At 46.9% G+C, this 18,720-nt stretch overlaps 1 protein-coding gene across 2 annotated transcripts in view; it reads left to right on the forward strand.

The window, feature by feature from the left end:
• The first annotated feature begins 11,028 nt into the window (after nucleotides 1–11,028).
• The window catches only part of FRMD4A (FERM domain containing 4A), a 434,151-nt gene continuing 426,459 nt past the window's right edge, over nucleotides 11,029–18,720 (forward strand). Inside the window, exons 1-2 of one of the 2 annotated variants that reach the window (XM_079993568.1) lie at nucleotides 11,029–11,306; nucleotides 11,763–11,900. In XM_079993568.1, the coding sequence (XP_079849694.1) occupies nucleotides 11,838–11,900 (63 nt within the window). In that variant the 5' untranslated portion in view covers nucleotides 11,029–11,306; nucleotides 11,763–11,837. Of the gene's footprint in view, nucleotides 11,307–11,626; nucleotides 11,901–18,720 lie in introns of those variants that run through there. The other variant, XM_079993569.1, reaches the window with a different exon arrangement.

The following is an 18,720-nucleotide window of genomic DNA, read 5'->3' on the forward strand; positions in this document are numbered from 1 at the left end:
GATTTATAGTGGAATGCATGTTCATGAAATGCAGCTCATTTCATCAGATGTACTGAAGCGTTGTCTTCAGTTGCATAGCTGCTGTTGGACAAACCACTGAATGATGGAGTAATGCTACAAGGAGGAGCCTCAGGGTTGATTGGATCCTTGAGCTGTGATTCCTGCAATGCAGGGGGTGGCACTAGGTGACCTCCCAACTCTACAGTTCTAGGACTTTACTCCTTCCTCCCCTCTGGTGTGGCCACAAGGAGAAGATTGGAAGTATTTGGCACTTGCTTCCCCCTTTGGCTACTCAATTTGCTGTTATATCGAAACTAGTCAGTTGGCCCAAACAGACAATTTCAAACCTCAGTTTATGATCCTGGTTTGTGTGGATAAACCATACTTAAAACCAATGTGACGGAGGCGAATGGGCTCATGCAAGGAACATGAAACTAGGAGTGGCCAATGGGGTGCCCACCAGATGATATAGACTCTTAAGTCCCACCAGCTCATGCCAGCATGACAGGTGATCAGGGAAACTGGAATGTGTGGTCCCTCAGCAGCTGGAGGGTTCCATGTTGGCAATCCTTGCTCTAAACATTTTCACCCCAGAGGCCCTTCTCCCTCACTAGATTCAAAGCAAGAAGAACAAGCATGGAGACGATGGAGGAATGCTATTGGGTGACAGAGAGAAGACAGAACTGCTCAGTACCTATGTTACCTCTGTCTTTACCTAAAAGGAAAGGAAATCCAAACTGGATGATAATGGAACAAACGCCGCAAGGAGGGAACTGCAGCCCAAAATAGGAATAGAAGTAATAAGGGAACACCAGGCTACTTTCAATGAATTCAAATCTCCAGGCCTGGATAAGCTGCACCTAAGGGTACTAAAGGAGCTTGTGGGTGTAATATCAGAGCCTTTGTCTATGATCTTTGAGAATTCTTGAAGAACAGGTGAGGTCCCTGCAGACTGGAGACGGGCAAATGTTGTCCCCATCTTCAAAAGGGGGGGGGGAGGAAGAGCCAGGTAACTACTGACCAGTGAGTTTGACATCAATACCAGGAAAAGTCCTAGAACAGATAATTCAATAGTCAGTCTTTGAGCACTTGGGAAAGGATGCTGTGATCACCAAGACCCAGCATGGATTTCTCAAAAACAAGGCATGCCAGTCAAATCTCCTTCCTTTTTTTAATGGAGTTACATGCTTGGTGGATCAGGGGAATGTTGTGGATGTAGTGTATATTTATTTCAGGAGGGCATTAGACAAAGCCCACCGTGATATTCTTCTGATGCAGCTGGAAAATGTGGGCTGGATGAGGTAACTGTTAGGTGGATTTGCAGCTGGTTGACAAAAAGTGTTCACTAATGGTTCCTCGTTATCCAGGGGGGAGGGGGAGTGACAAGTGGGGTGCCACAGTGTTCTGTCCTGGGTCCATTGTTGTTCAACGTCTTTAGAAATGACTTGGAATTGAGGAGATGTTCAGAAGGTTGTGGGCTCTCCTTCCTTGGAGGTTCTAAAGCAGGGGTTGGATGGCCATCTATCAGGGATGCTTTAGCTGACATTCCTGCATTGCAGGGGTTGGACTGGATGATCCTTGGGATCCCTTTCAACTCGAAAATCCTATGAATCTATGAGCCTTTGTAGCATAGGGTCTCTGTACACTCCAGACTTCATCCAAGAGTCATTATCACAGTTAAAGGACATTGCCTACCAGGCAAACACACACAAAGAAGGCATGGAGAAGGTTGGTGTGAGGAATGGGGCATGGTCAGGGAGAGTCCTGAGGGCCAGATGGCAGGGCCTGGAGGCCTGAGATTCCAATAGAGAGGGTTTGGAAGAGAGATTCCTACTCTCCAGGAGCAGAGTTAAGCACAATGGCAATTGCTCCAAGCACATCAAAACTTTGATTTGTATCAGGGAAGGGGCTTGGGTCCAGCAGAATCTTCTGCAAAGGGAGGGCCTCTGGTTTAGGGGGGGGCCTCAAGTTTGCAGTGAACACACACACTGACTCAGAGGCAAAAGAGCTAGCAAACCAGGAGCCCAATGGCCCACGAAACAGAAAACATCACTTTTGTCCCATCTGCTGTCTGTGCAGAGAACATGTGTATGCAATACAAACAATTCAAATTCAATTTTAATTACGGCTATTAGCCCATAAAATATGTACAAACATAAAAGCACAGAAGCATAAAAAACCAATACATCTAACAACAGAAGGGGAACACCACGATGCAAGGGTGGGTCATTGAGGAGTGACAAATAACAGCTTGGGGCCCGGAAAGATCCAAGGGACGGTTCACAGAAAGGACGGTTCACAGAAGGAAAACTGGAGGCGAGATCCGTCATGCACTCTCATCATAACTGTCCGATTAGTTTTTGTTGTTGTTGTTGTTTTTTGGTGGTTTTTGTGTGTGAATTAACCGCATTCAGGAATCTCGCCACCTGCAGAGTTACAGAAGGGTCTGTGTCCTGCAAAAGCAGTGCGGCATGTGACTCAACGGGTCTGCCAACCAAGCGCAGTAAATCAGGACCCAGGAATTTAGTCCTGGCTATGCTATGTAAGGGACAGTTGAACATTATATGTGGAAGAGATTCAACTGTTTTCCCATCACACTCGCATAGCGGAGACACCAAACCCTTGGAAAATCTGTGGCTCAGCAGGTTCGATGGGAAAACATTGAACCTTGCACGAATAAATGCAAGTCGGTGTGGTACAGATGAAAGAGATGACATGTATGATGGAAGGCCAAGTGGTGGGGTTATTCCGTGATACCTGGGGGAGCAGACACCCCCACCCCTGGAGAGGTTGTGTTGATTTTCAATGTCTGCTAATCTTTGCTCGATAAGGCTTTTGGCTGAGCGTGGGTTCATCTTTAAGGAGTCCGCTGGGGAAATTCCAATGCTCAGAAGTTTGGCATGGATTTTTCCTACCCACGGGTTAACAAAGTCATCCCGCCAGAGGCACTGAAAGAGGTAATGGTCGGGAAGCCTATGCCAGCTGGACAGCCAATAGCCAAAGACTCGTTTCCAGATGACAGTCTCTAATGATGCAATCCTTAACTCCAGATGTATGGCTGCATTGCTCACACACATGGGGAGTTTCAGGAGGCGACGGAGAAACTGATTCTGCAATGTCCCCAACGATGTTAAATTGGACCCTGGGGCCCAGAGCGGGGCAGCATAACAGAGGGTGGAAACCACTTTTGCGTGGTACACCTTCAATGCAGAAGGGATGTGGGAGGCTCCGTCGACCGCGAAAAATTGGAGTAGAGTGTAAAGTATTGTTTTCCCTTTGTTCAGTAAATACTGTATCTGTGGCTTCCAGCTTAGGTTGTAGTGGAAAAAAACTCCCAGGTATTTAAATTTGAAAACCTGTTCTAATTGGACTCCATCTAACTTCCAGCTGTAAGTTTTCCGAGACCTGGTAAAGACCAGTACTTTAGATTTTCCATGATTAATTGTCAGATGGTTGAGTTGGCAATAAGCCACAAAAATCTTTAGAGCTCTGCATAAACCAACTCTAGAGTAGGAAAGGATCGCTGCATTGTCAGCATATAAGAGCAGAGGGCAGCGAAAATCAGCTAGGCGGGGGGCATGAATGTTGGCTTGAGACTCACTCAGAAAGAGCTTCATGTCGCTAATAAACAAGTTGAAGAGGAGTGGGGCCAAAATGCAGCCTTGGCGCACTCCTCTATTTATTGGGACCTCATTGGATAGGTTTCCCGCCAGTGTGAGTCTCACTCTAGCCGACGAGCCGTGGTGTAATTGGGTTATAAGCCATAACAGCCTTCTATCTATACCCCATCTCTCTAATTTCTTCCATAGACAGTTTCTTGGGATACTGTCGAAGGCGGCCTTTAAGCCTATGAAAGCGACACATAGGCGCCCCCGACTCGGGGCAGAATATTTTCTGGCAAGATGATACATAATTACCATATGGTCAGTGGTCGAATAGTTGTTCCTGAAGCCCGCTTGCTCGTGGCCAATCAAATTTGAGTCGTATGCCCAATGGGACAGCTTAGACAGCAAAAATTTTGCATAGATTTTCCCGATGATAGACAAAAGGCTGATGTTCCGATAGTTCTCTGGGTCAGCAGGGGGACCCTTTTTATGGACTGGTACTATCACGGCCTCCTTCCATGACCTAGGGATAAGCCCCGTAGAATTAATTGCATCAAAGACTTTGGCCAGAATTTCAGCCCACCACCTCGGTTGCGCAACAATAGCCTCAGCAGGGACTAGATCCGGCCCAGGGGCTTTGCCCGTTTTCAGATCTAGTATCGGAACATCAGCCTTCAGATCTACTATCGGAACATCAGCCTTTTGTCTATCATCGGGAAAATCTATGCAAAATGGGACAGCTTAGACAGCAAAAATTTTGCATAGATTTTCCCGATGATAGACAAAAGGCTGATGTTCCGATAGTTCTCTGGGTCAGCAGGGGGACCCTTTTTATGGACTGGTACTATCACGGCCTCCTTCCATGACCTAGGGATAAGCCCCGTAGAATTAATTGCATCAAAGACTTTGGCCAGAATTTCAGCCCACCACCTCGGTTGCGCAACAATAGCCTCAGCAGGGACTAGATCCGGCCCAGGGGCTTTGCCCGTTTTCAGATCTAGTATCAAGTCCATTATCAGTTCTGGGTCGGTAGAGGGCCACAAAGGTAGGTGGTCGGCTCGGAATTCCGTGGGTGAGTTGGATTCCTCTGCCAAAGAGAAATATTTACTGAGGAATTGTTCCCATGTGGGCGCAGGGGTAATTGCCAATGGGTACTTCCTTCCTCTTTTGTTTATCAGAGCCCAAAATTCCTGGGGTCTGTGGGATCTAGAGGCCGCAATCAAGGCTCGCCAACGCTTTTGGTACCACTCGCGTTTGGCCAGCTTTAAAGTCTGTTTGTATGCTCTTTTGGCTTGTAAATAGGAGGGTGGTAGAGCCTGGGCGGTAGAGTTTTTGTATTCATTATAGATAGAATGAAGAAGGGATCTTGCTTGTTTGCAAGAGGTGTTAAACCAAGGGGCCCCAGTACTGCAATGCGCCACTTTCGCCTTTTGAGGAGGTGATGTAAAAAAAGTGGTAAGGTTTGTTATAAGAAGGTTAAAAAGTTTCAAAACCGAATTGAAATCTTGCAGGTGGCGCTGTGGGTTAAAGCCTCAGCGCCTAGGGCTTGCCGATCGAAAGGTCGGCGGTTCGAATCCCTGCGGCGGGGTGCGCTCCCGCTGCTCGGTCCCAGCGCCTGCCAACCTAGCAGTTCGAAAGCACCTCCGGGTGCAAGTAGATAAATAGGGACCGCTTACCAGCGGGAAGGTAAACGGCGTTTCCGTGTGCGGCTCTGGCTCTGGCTCTGGCTCTGGCCAGAGCAGCGATGTCACGCTGGCCACGTGACCCGGAAGTGTCTCCGGACAGCGCTGGCCCCTGGCCTCTTAAGTGAGATGGGCGCACAACCCCAGAGTCTGTCAAGACTGGCCCATACGGGCAGGGGTACCTTTACCTTTACCTTTTAAATCAGTAGTTATTTGAGGTAGATAGGCAATGATTAGGGACGCAGGTGGCGCTGTGGGTTAAAGCCTCAGCGCCTAGGGCTCGCCGATCGAAAGGTCGGCGGTTCGAATCCCTGTGGCGGGGTGCGCTCCCGCTGCTCGGTCCCAGCGCCTGCCAACCTAGCAGTTCGAAAGCACCTCCGGGTGCAAGTAGATAAATAGGGACCGCTTACCAGTGGGAAGGTAAACGGCGTTTCCGTGTGCGGCTCTGGCTCACCAGAGCAGCGATGTCACGCTGGCCACGTGACCCGGAAGTGTCTCCGGACAGCGCTGGCCCCTGGCCTCTTAAGTGAGATGGGCGCACAACCCCAGAGTCTGTCAAGACTGGCCCGTACGGGCAGGGGTACCTTTACCTTTACCTTTACCTTTAGGCAATGATTTCCCTATAAAAAAATTCCTGGTATTTTTGGGCCACAGCCTCCGACCATTTGATCCCTCTTATTTTGGTCGATGATGAGGTTTCCAGAAGGGCTGAGTGTTTATAGTCCTTCTGGCACCGGAACAATGACAAAGTGGTCACTATTGGAAGGTGATCACTGAAATGTTGGTTTTCAACTTGGAAGGAAAGTACATTAACGGCCAAATTTGCAGAGATCAAGAAGTAATCGATAACACTGTTAGATACTAGTCCCAGGTGAGTGAACTCCCCCGGTATGTCGGGGGGGGGGGGGAAGGTGCCGTTCAAGAAGACTAGATTCAAGCGAATGGCCATTTGGTAAAGGGTCACTCCTGCTTTGTTTACTCTGTTGTCCATTGAAGTTCTAATTCTGGCATATTCCAAGTCAAAGTTGTCCAAGCATGGGGGAGTCCACCATTTGGACTTGGTTAGTAGGTCCCAATTTGTGGCAATACGAGCATTAAAATCTCCCCCAATTAAGGAGTACAAGTTAGGGCATTTGGTGTGACATGACAATAGGTGATTTTCAAATAATTCCCATCTCCAATCAAAATCAGGTGCAGAGCCTTCAGGGGGGAGATAGACATTAGTAAGTAGTAATGAGGACTTCCCTTCTGCGATCAGTCCAGATAAAGCAAAAGGCGGGGAGGCCCGTACCGAGTGAATTTGGCGTGAAGTAGGAGTGAGATCCCAATCAAAAGACCCCCTTTGGGGCGACCACCTTTCAAGGAAGGAGAGGCCGGAAGTGTTAAAAGATCAAAGCCGTCTATGGTAATCTCTTCCTCATCCCATGTTTCTTGGAATAGAATGATATTGGATGAATTTATGTACTTCCTGAATTCGGGGTCTGATTTTTTGGTTCTCCAACCAGCAATGTTCCAGCTAAGTATTGATAATGTCAGATCCTTGTGCTGTCCCGGTAATTGTCACTTTGAGTTGTTTAATAGGTTCTTGAAGGTAGAAGGAGGACCCATAAAGAAATCAGTAATTTTAGTTTGTGCGGGTAAGGTCTTCCTCTGTGTTGATCGAATCCAAGATTTAGTAACATTAACAGGCAGGGAGGGCTTTGCCGGGGAGGGGGAATTAGGCAAAGTTAGTGAGGTCGGATGCTGTTCATTGAGGTGAGTAGTGGTAGGTCGTTGATGGGCTATACTAGTAGATCCGTCAGAGTTGTCAGTCTTAACCAGGGTAGCGCTAAGAGGTGTTCCAGCCATCACTTGTAGTTGCTGCGCAGATGGAGCAGAATTATCACGCAGATGTATAGAAGGACGTAAACGTGGGGGTGGTGCATGCATAATCATTTCCTGGTGCTCTTCAGACAGGGTAGATTCTAGCTCTGGCATTGAAGCAAAGGATTCATCAACTTCCATATTTTGATTGGACATAAGGTCTGAGACGGGAGTGTTGAGTTTATCGACTTCCTCCACGGTAGAATGGTGCTGTTGGTCAACAGGTGACTGCTGATTCAGATCAGTAGGGGGTAACAAAGTAGCAGGTTGAAAGCTTATCAAGGCATTTGATGGAGACGCCTTGTGGGGCGTGGAGCGCCTGCTCTCCTCTCTCGTCGGCATAGAGGGGTCCCCTTGCGATAAGAGTCTTTGTTTGAGTAGATCCAATCTGTCGAGAATAGCCTGTTGTTCTTCTGAAGGGAGTTTTCCATAAGAGGAGATAAGATTTCTCTCTTCAGGGATATTCCAATCTCCGCTTGCAATTGGATCATTCCTCAGCGTAACTAGATGTACTAGCCATCCTCAGGTTATTCCACCTAAGTCTGGGGGCGTCACGGGAAAAGATGGATAGACATATTTTATTAGGTTGAAAGATCAAGGATTGCTTGTTCCTTTGGGGCAGAGGCAGCCTGCTTCTAGAACCCTTAAGGTGAGATTTCACTTTTGTCCCATCTGCTGTCTGTGCAGAGAGCATGTGTATGCAATACAAACAATTAAAACAGTGTGACCTCCTCACAGTAACAGTCATTGGAACTAGTACTATTTTTCTTGGTATGTAAATTTAACGCTTACAGTGTGGCAATTGCCTTTTGTTGTGGGAAAGATAACCCCTGTCTTGAGCAAGTCCCCATTTTTTTGTGGTGAGAAAAATAATAATCACAGTTCTTCCTGTACTGCTGTTTGTATTGATAGAGACACCTAAGAGGAAGAAAAGTTTCTTTTCTTTCCTCTAACCCTATGACCAAGTTTAGAATTTCCAGCCAGAACTGGGCAAATTCCATTCTACGTACTAAGGAAGCCCAGTTTTGTCCCAAACCAGCTGAGCAAAGAAAGACACATTCTGTCTCTGACCAGTCTAACAAAGGGAACTAAATTCCCTCCTTGTTAATTAAATCTCTGAAATTGTTGGTCTGCTTTATTCTGTTACCAGTGTTCTAACCCTATAAAAAGCCTTTAAGTCAGTAAGTGATCATGTGTCAATTAATTAGCAGTGAGATGGCCATGTGATTAACAGCTATGATGTGTTTAGAGCCTAACCATAAACCTTCAACACTATTTTTGCCCTCTCTCTACTCACTAGCTTACCAACACCCTTCTTAGCCAGTTTTATGTTACAATTCAGTTTTGGATTTATAGGGATTTAAATATTTTCCTACAGACCAATAAACTCTGTTATAAAAATGACACAGCAGTGATTTCCCAAGTTGACCTTGGAAAGGCACCTTTTGCAGAATTATGGCTGTTGAAATAAAGAAAGACCAGTTTCCAAAGAAGAATTGTAAGCGTTTATTTTTTGTTTAAAGGAACCACTGTTCCATAAATAGTCAAAATAGACAGGAAAATAGAGCAAAATCACAGCGTTAAATTGCAAAGTATAATTTTCCAGGAAACAGGTTTTTGGAACAGCTACACATCTAAAGGAACACAAAAATGTTTCCACAGCTGGTCTCCAGGGCTGATTTCATTGTTAATCCTGGAAGAGCAAGGGGTGAGCTTGGAGGTAATTGGCTCCAAGGATCTTGTCCACATTCTTGGGCTGTAAAAATCAAAAAGTATCCATAACACAAGGACAAGTACTTGCCTACAGTTAAGACCATCCAAACTGGGATGAATGCAAGTGAATTTATTCACAATGTGCGCTTAGAAAAATTGGTCACAACAGGCCACTGAGAGGTCATTTCCAGGGCACAATGGAACCGACACGGCTCCATCAGGAGAGAGAAGATGCATTGGAGTTATTATGTCAACCACCTGGACCAGAGGTTGACCAGGGCTTTGACCAAACTGTAATTCTAAATGAGGGTGTATTGCAGAGGTTTTCAACCTTTTTGAGTACATGTCTATCCCTGACCAAGTACATTCTTTCTGCAGCACCCCTGTGGGGCTCAGGATCCCAGTTATGTCACCCCTTGCCTGTAGAGCTGGCAGCCTCTCACCCTTTTTCGAGCACCCTCCCTTGTGCAATGTTCCCTCAGCCTCCTCTTCTCTCCCTTCTCCTTGGGAGTCCTCCAGGCAGCCACTGCTGCTGCCCCTGGTCTCTAAGCTGCCCCCCATAGGTGCCTTCTCACACTGCCCCACAGGGAACTGTCTGTCCATTCCCAACAGCAAGGACTGGCGGACTGGCGGACTGGCAGACTGGGCTCCCTCGCCCACTTGTTTGCCTACTCTGAGGCCGCTTCAGCTCCTGGCAACCAGCACCCCCTGGCCAGCCCCAGAGACACAATTCACCTGGGTAACTTGTAGCCAGGGCTGCTGCAACAAACAGCTGTGCAAGCCTTTGGGGGGCAGATATGCGAGAGGGCATCAGAGGAGGGAGGGGAGGAATGAGGGACAGAGGCCAATGTTGCCCACGGCACCCCGACCATCATTCAAGGCACCCCAGGGTGCCATGGCACACTGGTTGAAAACCACTGGTGTATTGGATTGTAGGCTTACTCTTACAGGGGAAGCAGGGGCAGACTTTGGTCTTTCAAATTTCAGTGCTGCCCTGTCCAAGGCCAACATTCGGCACCCCCTGCATATTGCTTTCTGTTCTGCTGAATTTACTACGTCATAGTTGTGGCGCCCTATGGCGCATCCAATGCGGCAGGTCTGGTTGCTCTGCCCTAAATCTGCCTCTGGAAGAAGTGACTGTGTGGCTTGTGTTGGTTTGTGTGCACTGGTGGGTGTGGAAGAGAGAGAGAAATCTAGCCCCATTCATATGATTCCATATGGAATGAACACATGGACAGTAGCAACAGCATCACACATCTTGATCCAACTTCCACATATCATCTGAATGTAGGAGGAACTATACTGTAGTCCTTTCCCCAGTTCTCAGACCTTTACTCCATGTGCAGAATGAATGCATGCTTCACCTGTGCTGCAACATGGATTTACATGTAGAAGCACATGTGTGGCAATGATAGGACTCCATGTGACTGAAAAAGCAGTTGGCAATTGCATGGAGCCCAGCTGTCATACGTCTGTGTGGACACACATTGCAGATGTGTAATTCAACACATGGCAAGAAGCAGGGCCAACTGCTCCCCACCAGGCTTCTCCCTCGCCAAATGTTGAGTCTGCTTCGACCCCATCCATCGGTTTGGCCCCATCCAAAAAGTCCGTTTCATGGACACACTAAAGTCATAGCTTTGTGACAGGACACTTGTTTTGTGTGCAGAAGTTCCTAGCAGGAGATGGTGGCAGGCGAGATGGACCAATGGTCTGACAGCATAAAGCTGATGCTCACCTGATGCTTTCTACATGTAGAGAAGCTAATGAGGATGTGTGGGTTTTGCCACAGTTGTACAAGCAGATGCCTCTCACGAGAATTTCCCTGAGATAATCCACTTGGCCCAAGGGATCTTTAGATAAATAATTGAAATGAAAGCCAGTGGAGTGGCTTTCGAAAGCAAGGAGCTTTATTTAGATTCCCGTGCTGCTCTCCCTTATACATCTATTCTTTAAAGAAGGAGCTCATTATCTGGGCTAATTAATCGTTGTCCCTTAATGGTCTCCTGCCCCCAGAATCGCTAGCCTTTTGACGACCACCTGAGCATCGCAGGGGACCAGACCCCTCACCTCTCTCTGTGGAAGCAGAGGAGTCAGAGGAGAACAGGAAGCCTGTCTGCATGCAGGGAAGCTGGCGTGATCAGAACGCTAACAGGGCAGGCTGTGTAATTACATGTTTCTTGTAAGTGTGTTAGCTCCATGGGGAGCTGAGTCCATTTGGAGACAAGGAGAAATAGCCCCCCCCCCTTTCAGTAAGGTGAAAAGGGTCATCGCATATCCTAGTTGCCATTCAAATATAATAAAGGTAATTGTTGCTCTAGAGTGGGGGCTCGCCTTGCTTTTGCTCAGTCATTCCTCATGTCTGGATTATGCAGACGGCTGCTTTCTAACTAGGGAAGCGCACTGCTTTGAGGAAGAGAGAAGACCATTTGTTTTGCAAGCGGTATGTTGTGATTATTATCTTTTTGCATTGTTTCTGCAGTATTGTGAGGGGGTGTGTGGAAGACTAGAATAATACAAAATCTGGGCTGTAGAAGCTTGAACCACAGTGCAGATTATTCTCTTGACAGTTAAAAGCAATTGATATTATTCCTCATGCAGAGGTGGGGGGGGGGCTTTGCAGCATTCCTGTATTTTTAATTTGTTGTCGTAAGGTTTGTGTTAGGATGAATGTCATGTTGCTGTTGCCGTTTGCACCTCCTTTTTAACCATCCTGCAGATTCCAATCTGATCTTTCGTCTCTCTAGCCAGATTCCTTACTGCATCTCCTCTCTCTCTCTCTCTCTCTTGAGTGTAAAGTTTGGCCTAGCTGAAGCTTGTTTCAACCCTGCAGATTTTGTTTTTTGGGTAAAAGAACTCAGAGCATTTTCTCCCTGAGCTTGATTTTGGATGTTTCCAGGCTGCAGGAGGGGCCAGTGGATGCTTTGCCCTTGACTGAGGGCCAAGAGCCGACCGAATCCAGGGGAGGATTTATATGCAAGACGACAAGGCGATGGCTACGCAGCGAGCCCCGGAATCTGCTCTCAGCTTGTTGATGGTGAGTGGTTTAAGGGGATGTTGAGCTTGAGGTGGCCAGGGTGGATCGAGGGTGAAGATCATGCCAAGGAATTGATGGACTATATTGGTATTGTGCTGCTGCTGCTGCTGCTGCTGCTGGTCGGGGTGGGGAGGGCTGGCTGTTGTGCTTTTTTAACAAAATGGACAAGGAAGGTGTTTTTTCTATGGCCACCCCACGCAACGCTAATGATCACAATTTAGAGAAAACTTCAAATTTACAGATGTCATCTTTTTGTGGCCCTGTTGTTATTTTTTTTTTAAAAAAACTATTTGTCTCCTGTTGTCTTCTGGTTAAGGTGCTCTTGGCAGGTTGGAGTGGGGGGGCGGGGGGGGGGGACTGCCATCAAATGTAGATAAACTGTAATGATCATGATAATAGCCTGCATGTCACAACAAGTTAGCATGCAGTTGTTTGTGTTTCTTAGAACAGCTCCTGAATCTCTGCATCATTCAGGAAGTGAACCCCTGGACCTCTGCCCTTGCCTGCCTCCCTCTGTGTCCCCAATGACAATTCAGAGTGCCTTTCGCAGATGATGGTGTTAGCAACCAGAGGCTGCCATCTCGGGGGGGGGGGGGGCTGCATGGAGCACCTAATGATCATGCAAGACCTGCCTATCTCGGGGTGGGGGGTGGGGTGGGGGTGTGTGGGTTTCAGGCACTGCCCACAACATGTGGACCTACTGACCCACTCTTCAAAGTTCTGCCAAGGAGGCTGAATCCTGGAAGGGTGTGACTTTCTGTTCATTTGCTTTTATTAAAACAAAGCCGGTGGGCTTGAATTCCCCAGATTATACATTTCTTTTGCATCTTTCACTCTTTTTTTTGCCATCTGGAATAATTTCAGTCCTGAGCTTTTCCAAGCGTTGAATTAATCCTCCTTCCCAGCCCTCCCTTTGCAGGGGATGGAGAGGGTTGCAAATGGCAGGGCAGTATATACATATTGATCTCTGCTTTCTGATGGTGCTAGAAATGGTCTCCTGGAACTTGGCATTTGCTGCCGTAGACTAATGGCCTCCTGGCACTTTGAGTGGTTAGCAAAGGTCAAGCGGAGAAGAACAACTTTTATGTCCATTACTAAATACTCTATTAAATTTACTGATGGTTTGTCTTTCTATTTATCAGCGGCTGTCATAACAAGCAGCCAGCAGTGTGTTGCTTTCTCAGTGTTTTCTATGGTTCTTTAAATGGTTGCCTTCTGGGCTTGGCCTGTTTAAATCTGCAGAAGGAGCCCTCTCTGCCAGTGCAAAACCCAGTAATGGCAAGAATGGTTTGCAATGCACTGCAGATGATGCTTGGAGGAGCAGGTGCTTGGGCCTCAGTCTCAGTGATGGGGGGACAAGGGAGCTGGGATGGATGCTATTGCTGTACAAGTAAGACATCTGTGGGCCTCTCCAAATGGCCTTCCTGTTGCACGTTCAAGGTGATTGGTATTCATGATGCTTTGGGGGCAATCACAGGTGACCTGACTTTCATCACTGCTTGTGCCTGCGAAGGTTTGGGGACGGTCACACTGCTTCCTTTTCAGTCAATGAGGATCCCTAACTTTCTGCTGAACCCCCCATAACTTATTATACCACAAGTGTTCTGGTTTATTTCTGTCCCATTTTATTGCACTTTAGCCCCTCCGAACAGTAATGCTGTAGAAGCAAACTAACTAAACAGACTAAAGCAGGATGGTATAGACACCCTTAATGCCAATAAATACACCTGCCATAAAACCCCCGCCTGGAGGGGCTGGTCTGTCTTTTGCCCGTCTGCCACAATCACTTCCCCAATTATTGTATATGTTGAACTAATTGGATAGCTAAGTTGTGCCCCTGAAAGACTACCCAGACAATGTGGGATGCCTTTGTGCATAGCTTAGGCAAATGAGTGTGCAGTTTACTGACCCGCCGCTTTCGTCTTCAGTGGTCGGTGTAGTATAGCATAGTTTTACTGGTTGCACCTCTAGGAGTAGCAGTAGTAGAGATCGTGCTGTTGACGTGAGCCTGTCCTTCAAGGAATATGAATTGAAATGAGTGTAGAAGTGTTAAGTCATTCTCAGTTCCTTCTCTTCTTGAGCTGCCTGATCCACAGCCAAGCTCCACTGCAGAACCAGCATTCAAGCTATTTTAAGCTCGCTGGACTCCAGTGACTCCATAGAAAAGCACAAACCAAGAGGAAGGTATGGTGGCACCTTAAACACCAACACATCTAGTATGGTAGAGGCTTTCCTAGACTCAAGCCCACTATGTCCCATGCATGAAGGGAAATCTTATCTGGCAGGCACATAAGTGAGAAAGCTATGGAGGTGGAAGCTAAGTGGCAAAGAGAAGCAAAGACACAGTCAGTGACCATTAGAGCTTCAACAAGCAGCTTGACTGGACTCTTTTTGGCCCCTGCTGAAAACATTCTTAATAGACAAGTCTGCCCAAATGCGGAGAAAGCTGAAGTCTTAGTATTTTAATTTTTGTAGGTTTTAAAGTATGGTTGTGAATTTTTCTCTATTAATTATTTTATCTCTTTGTAAACTGGTTTGAGGGTGTGTGGTTTTTTTACAGGTATATAAATTTTACAAAATAAAATAAGTAGCCATACCATACAATCTACAGTAGCAGATTGGTGATAATGGCTTGAGATTATTGCATTAACTCCTCTAGTGAGGAAGGGAGCCATTTCCAAGAAACAGTCAAAGGTAGAACAGAGATTCTGGTGTTTTCCTGCTCCCTGGATTTCCACAGGCATCTGGTTGGCCCCTGAGAGAACAGGATGCTGGACTGGATGGGTCCTCTAGCCTGATTCCTCCCTCCCTCCCTCCCTTCCACATAAGGTGAAAGTAAAGGGACCCCTGACCATTGGGTCCAGTCGTGACTGACTCTGGGGTTGCAGCGCTCATCTCGCTTTATTGGCCGAGGGAGCCGGCGTACAGCTTCCGGGTCATGTGGCCAGCATGACTAAGCCGCTTCTGGCGAACCAGAGCAGCGCACGGAAACGCTGTTTACCTTCCTGCTGGAGTGGTACCTAGTTATCTACTTGCACTTTGACGTGCTTTTGAACTGGTAGGTTGGCAGGAGCAGGGACCGAGCAACGGGAGCTCACCCCGTCGCGGGGATTCGAACCACCGACCTTCTGATTGGCAAGTCCTAGGCTATGTGGTTTAACCCACAGTGCCACCCGCGTCCCTTCCTTCCACATACATACAAAATTTGTATACCACTGGATGATAACGAAACCTCTAAGCAGTTGGTCAGTTAATTAACACATACAGTGGTACCTCTGGTTATGTACTTAATTCGTTCCGGAGGTCCGTTCTTAACCTGAAACTGTTCTTAACCTGAGGTACCACTTTAGATAATGGGGCCTCCCGCTGCCGCCGCGTCACCGGAGCACGATTTCTGTTCACATCCTGAAGCAAAGTTCTTAACCTGAGGTACTATTTCTGGGTTAGTGGAGTCTGTAACCTGAAGCGTATGTAACCTGAAGCGTCTGTAACCTGAGGTACCACTGTATTTGGAATTGTTGCCTTTTGTACCCAATGTGACTATATTGTGAAAGTGGCATTTGACCCTTGGTAGCTTAGCTAGTCACCAAGTGATGAATATGCATTTGTGGACCAACCCTAAGGCCTCCAATACAAATTATATTTACTAGGAAGCAAGTCCCATTGAACTCAGTATGACTTTCTTCTTTGGAAATGTGTTTAGCTGGGATGAGCACTGAGCATTATGAAAGGCATGCACATTTCAGCGAAGAGAAAATCCTGCCTAACTCTTTTCCTTTTGCTCCTGACTCCTTTCCAATGTGCTGTAAAAACTGAGCAAAATTGTCTATTTATCTTCCTAGTTCCCATCTCATTCCAACACTTCTCTAAATAGTTTTCTCTTTACAATGTTTCCATAATTCATTTAGCAGTGAGATTCACTAATAGAATCTCTTTATACTCCCAGACTCCTGCAATACGGATATTATATTCCTGGCCCAAGGGAAAGGTCTAGGAAGATGGCTTTTAATAACAAAATGGGCAATTCATGTCATGGGAGACATTACGCGCATCACTGTGGTGCTCTTGTGAAGGGAAGGCTTCACATTTTATGAACTGTGTTTCTGTACCACCGCATAGCTAGCATTTTCTGGGTGGCATACAGAGAAATGACTGAAATGCAATATGAGCAATTAAAAATGCAATTGCAATGGAACATATTGCAGCAAGGAAAGATCAGTAACATCAGACTCACGTCTTAACATTTCAAAATAAAACCAAGCAGAGCTTCAAATCTTTTTAAGTCCTTGAAAGGTCCCATAAAAATCCAGGGTGAATAAACTAAAAGTTTTGCTGGACTTAGGGGGAACGCAGCCTAGGTGCTAGTCAGTCTTCTCTAGTAGCTGCCCATGAAGTCTCACTTGGGGGGGGGGCACTGGGAGAAGCACCTTGGACCTTTGCGTCCAGAACCAGCACAGGCGGAAGGGAGTGATCCTTCAGATAAGCAGTCTCCAAGGTGTCTGGGGGTTCAAAGGTTAAAACCAGCCCAGAAATAGACTGGAAGATGGTGCAGCTGACAAGGCAGAGTGTGGTGGCCAGTCTTGACCAGGTTGCTTTTAGACCCTTTTCAAAGGCAAGCCAACACATAGACAACCTACAGTCGCCTTGCATATTGTAACAGGGTGTGTCATTTTAGGGAATGAAACTTAATTTTTGCAAATTTCTACAGTGAGGGGATCTTAAAAATTTTGTTTTTGGGTGTGAGGAATTCCTGTCTGCTATTATTTTTGTGACTGGCAACATTTAGTTTGGTAAGTCTACGTTTGATGAAGAAGCACATAAACTGCCTTTGGAAAACCCCAAAATTGTAATTTTACTTTCTGAAAATGTCACATAATACAACAGAGGTGGAGATAGCTGCTCCGGCACCCGGTGCGGCACACATGCTATACCCCTGGGGGCGGGGTGAGCCGCCTGCTGGGCGGGGCGAGCATCCCAGGGGGGCGGTGCAGCGATGTAACCCTCCCTCAGGGATGACACCCGGGGTGACCACACCTACCACACCCCCTTCCTCCGCCAGTGTAATACAAACAAACAACTGGAAACACTTGGCAATCATTTGTAATGATTTCTATGCAATTTTACACACATTTTACTTACCAAGCCAAACTAAATTATATTGATTTAACCCAAATATATTTTGAATTCCCAAGTCATGTTACAACTTTTTAGCACCCCTCATTCTGGGAATTGGAAAGCTGAAAAATTCAATATGCCCTAATATTGCAAGGACCACTGCCATCATCCCTTGCTGGGTAAATTCTTGCCAGTGAGAGTGGCATCCCCCAGGGTCTGGGTGAGTGCCCCAGTGCCCCTCTCTTTTCTCCACAGGAACAAACAGCAACCATTCACTTATATGGGAGAAAGTAGAGATGCACATTTAAATGAGTGCTAATCCAGCTCCCTTTGGGACTACCCCTCCCCCTTATCTCCATAGCCCTGCCCCAGGCTGTTTTTCTTGGCTAAAGGGAAGGAATGCTGGGAATATGGATAAGGAAGAGCTGAGCAAGAGAAAGGCCCTTTCTCCCATGGGTGGCACTTGCATGCTCCAGGGAGGCTGGAAGGGGTCCTTTTCCACCCACCCTTCCTTAGTCGGTTTGGGGCTCCCTTTGGCTTCTCTTTCTGATTGCAGTCTGAGAGGTTTGTTAGCTTGTTGCTGGTGTGCTAAGATTCTCAGTAAGATTCAGATTCCCCTCAGTGTAGGGATTGCTACCAACTTGGATGGCTTTCAGGGAGGATGTAGACCAATTCACGGAGGATCTGTTTATCTTCTTCCTCCCCTGTCAGGGGCCGGGTACTTCTCACTTGCTGGGAAGGGAAGGGAGAAGAGTGCGGCTGTGGCTGCTGTCCTGTTTGCGGATCCAGCTTGAGAGGTGTCTGCTTTGCCCCATGAGGACCAGTTGCTTGTCTGGGTGGCTCTTTGGCCTGATTCCACTGGGCTCCTGAATCTATTCCCATACTAAATGGCAGAAGGGCTCTGCATCTGAAGAAGAGCATCTGCTGCAGCTATATTTTTATACTTTAGCATTGCTATATTTATTGCAACAACAACACATATCAGTTGACACACAACAGCATTTCCCCTTTTTGAAGCAAAATGGCTTTGGCATGCACACAAGCTGCTTAGAACAATGGCTACTCCGTGTCCAGAGTCGATGTTGCTCATGTGGTACCTTCCAGACAGTGTCCATCAGCCCTAGGCAGGGATGGGGGTTATAGCCCACAACATATGGAGGGCACCTTATTGGCCACCCATTGATCTAGAACATCTGCCCTAGTTTATACCTGCGGCTGGGATGGCACTGCCACAGCATGGTAGAGCATCTTCCCTGCTTTATCTGCCCTACTGTTTTGGGAGCCTATTGCCACTGAGAACTCTGGGACACACACATTCAGTCATGCATTAACCTCACAACACCCCTCCTTTAAAACGAATCAATCCCAGAAAGGGCAACTTGCCCAAGGCCACCTAAAGACCCTCAGGCCTGAGCAGGGATTTGAATCTGGTCTGCCATAATTAAACCCAACATGCTCAGTTACTGTTTCACACTGTTTCACACTGGTCCACCTCTGGAAGTTCTTGATTGTTTGCCTTGAAGCATGGAGGGAAGGTAGAGGAAAGCATGGCTTGCCACTTTGCACATCAGATACAAGCTAGTGGGCTGAGATGGTATCCTAGGTGAACACCTCCTGTGAGTGTGTGCCATTTTGTAGAAAATGAAAGTGCATTATTTGACTTGCTGAAGGTAATATGCTTATGGGGCTGAAATATAGTACTTTG

Source organism: Podarcis cretensis (genome assembly GCF_951804945.1).
Source record: "Podarcis cretensis genome assembly, chromosome: 10".
Lineage (NCBI taxonomy): Eukaryota > Metazoa > Chordata > Lepidosauria > Squamata > Lacertidae > Podarcis > Podarcis cretensis.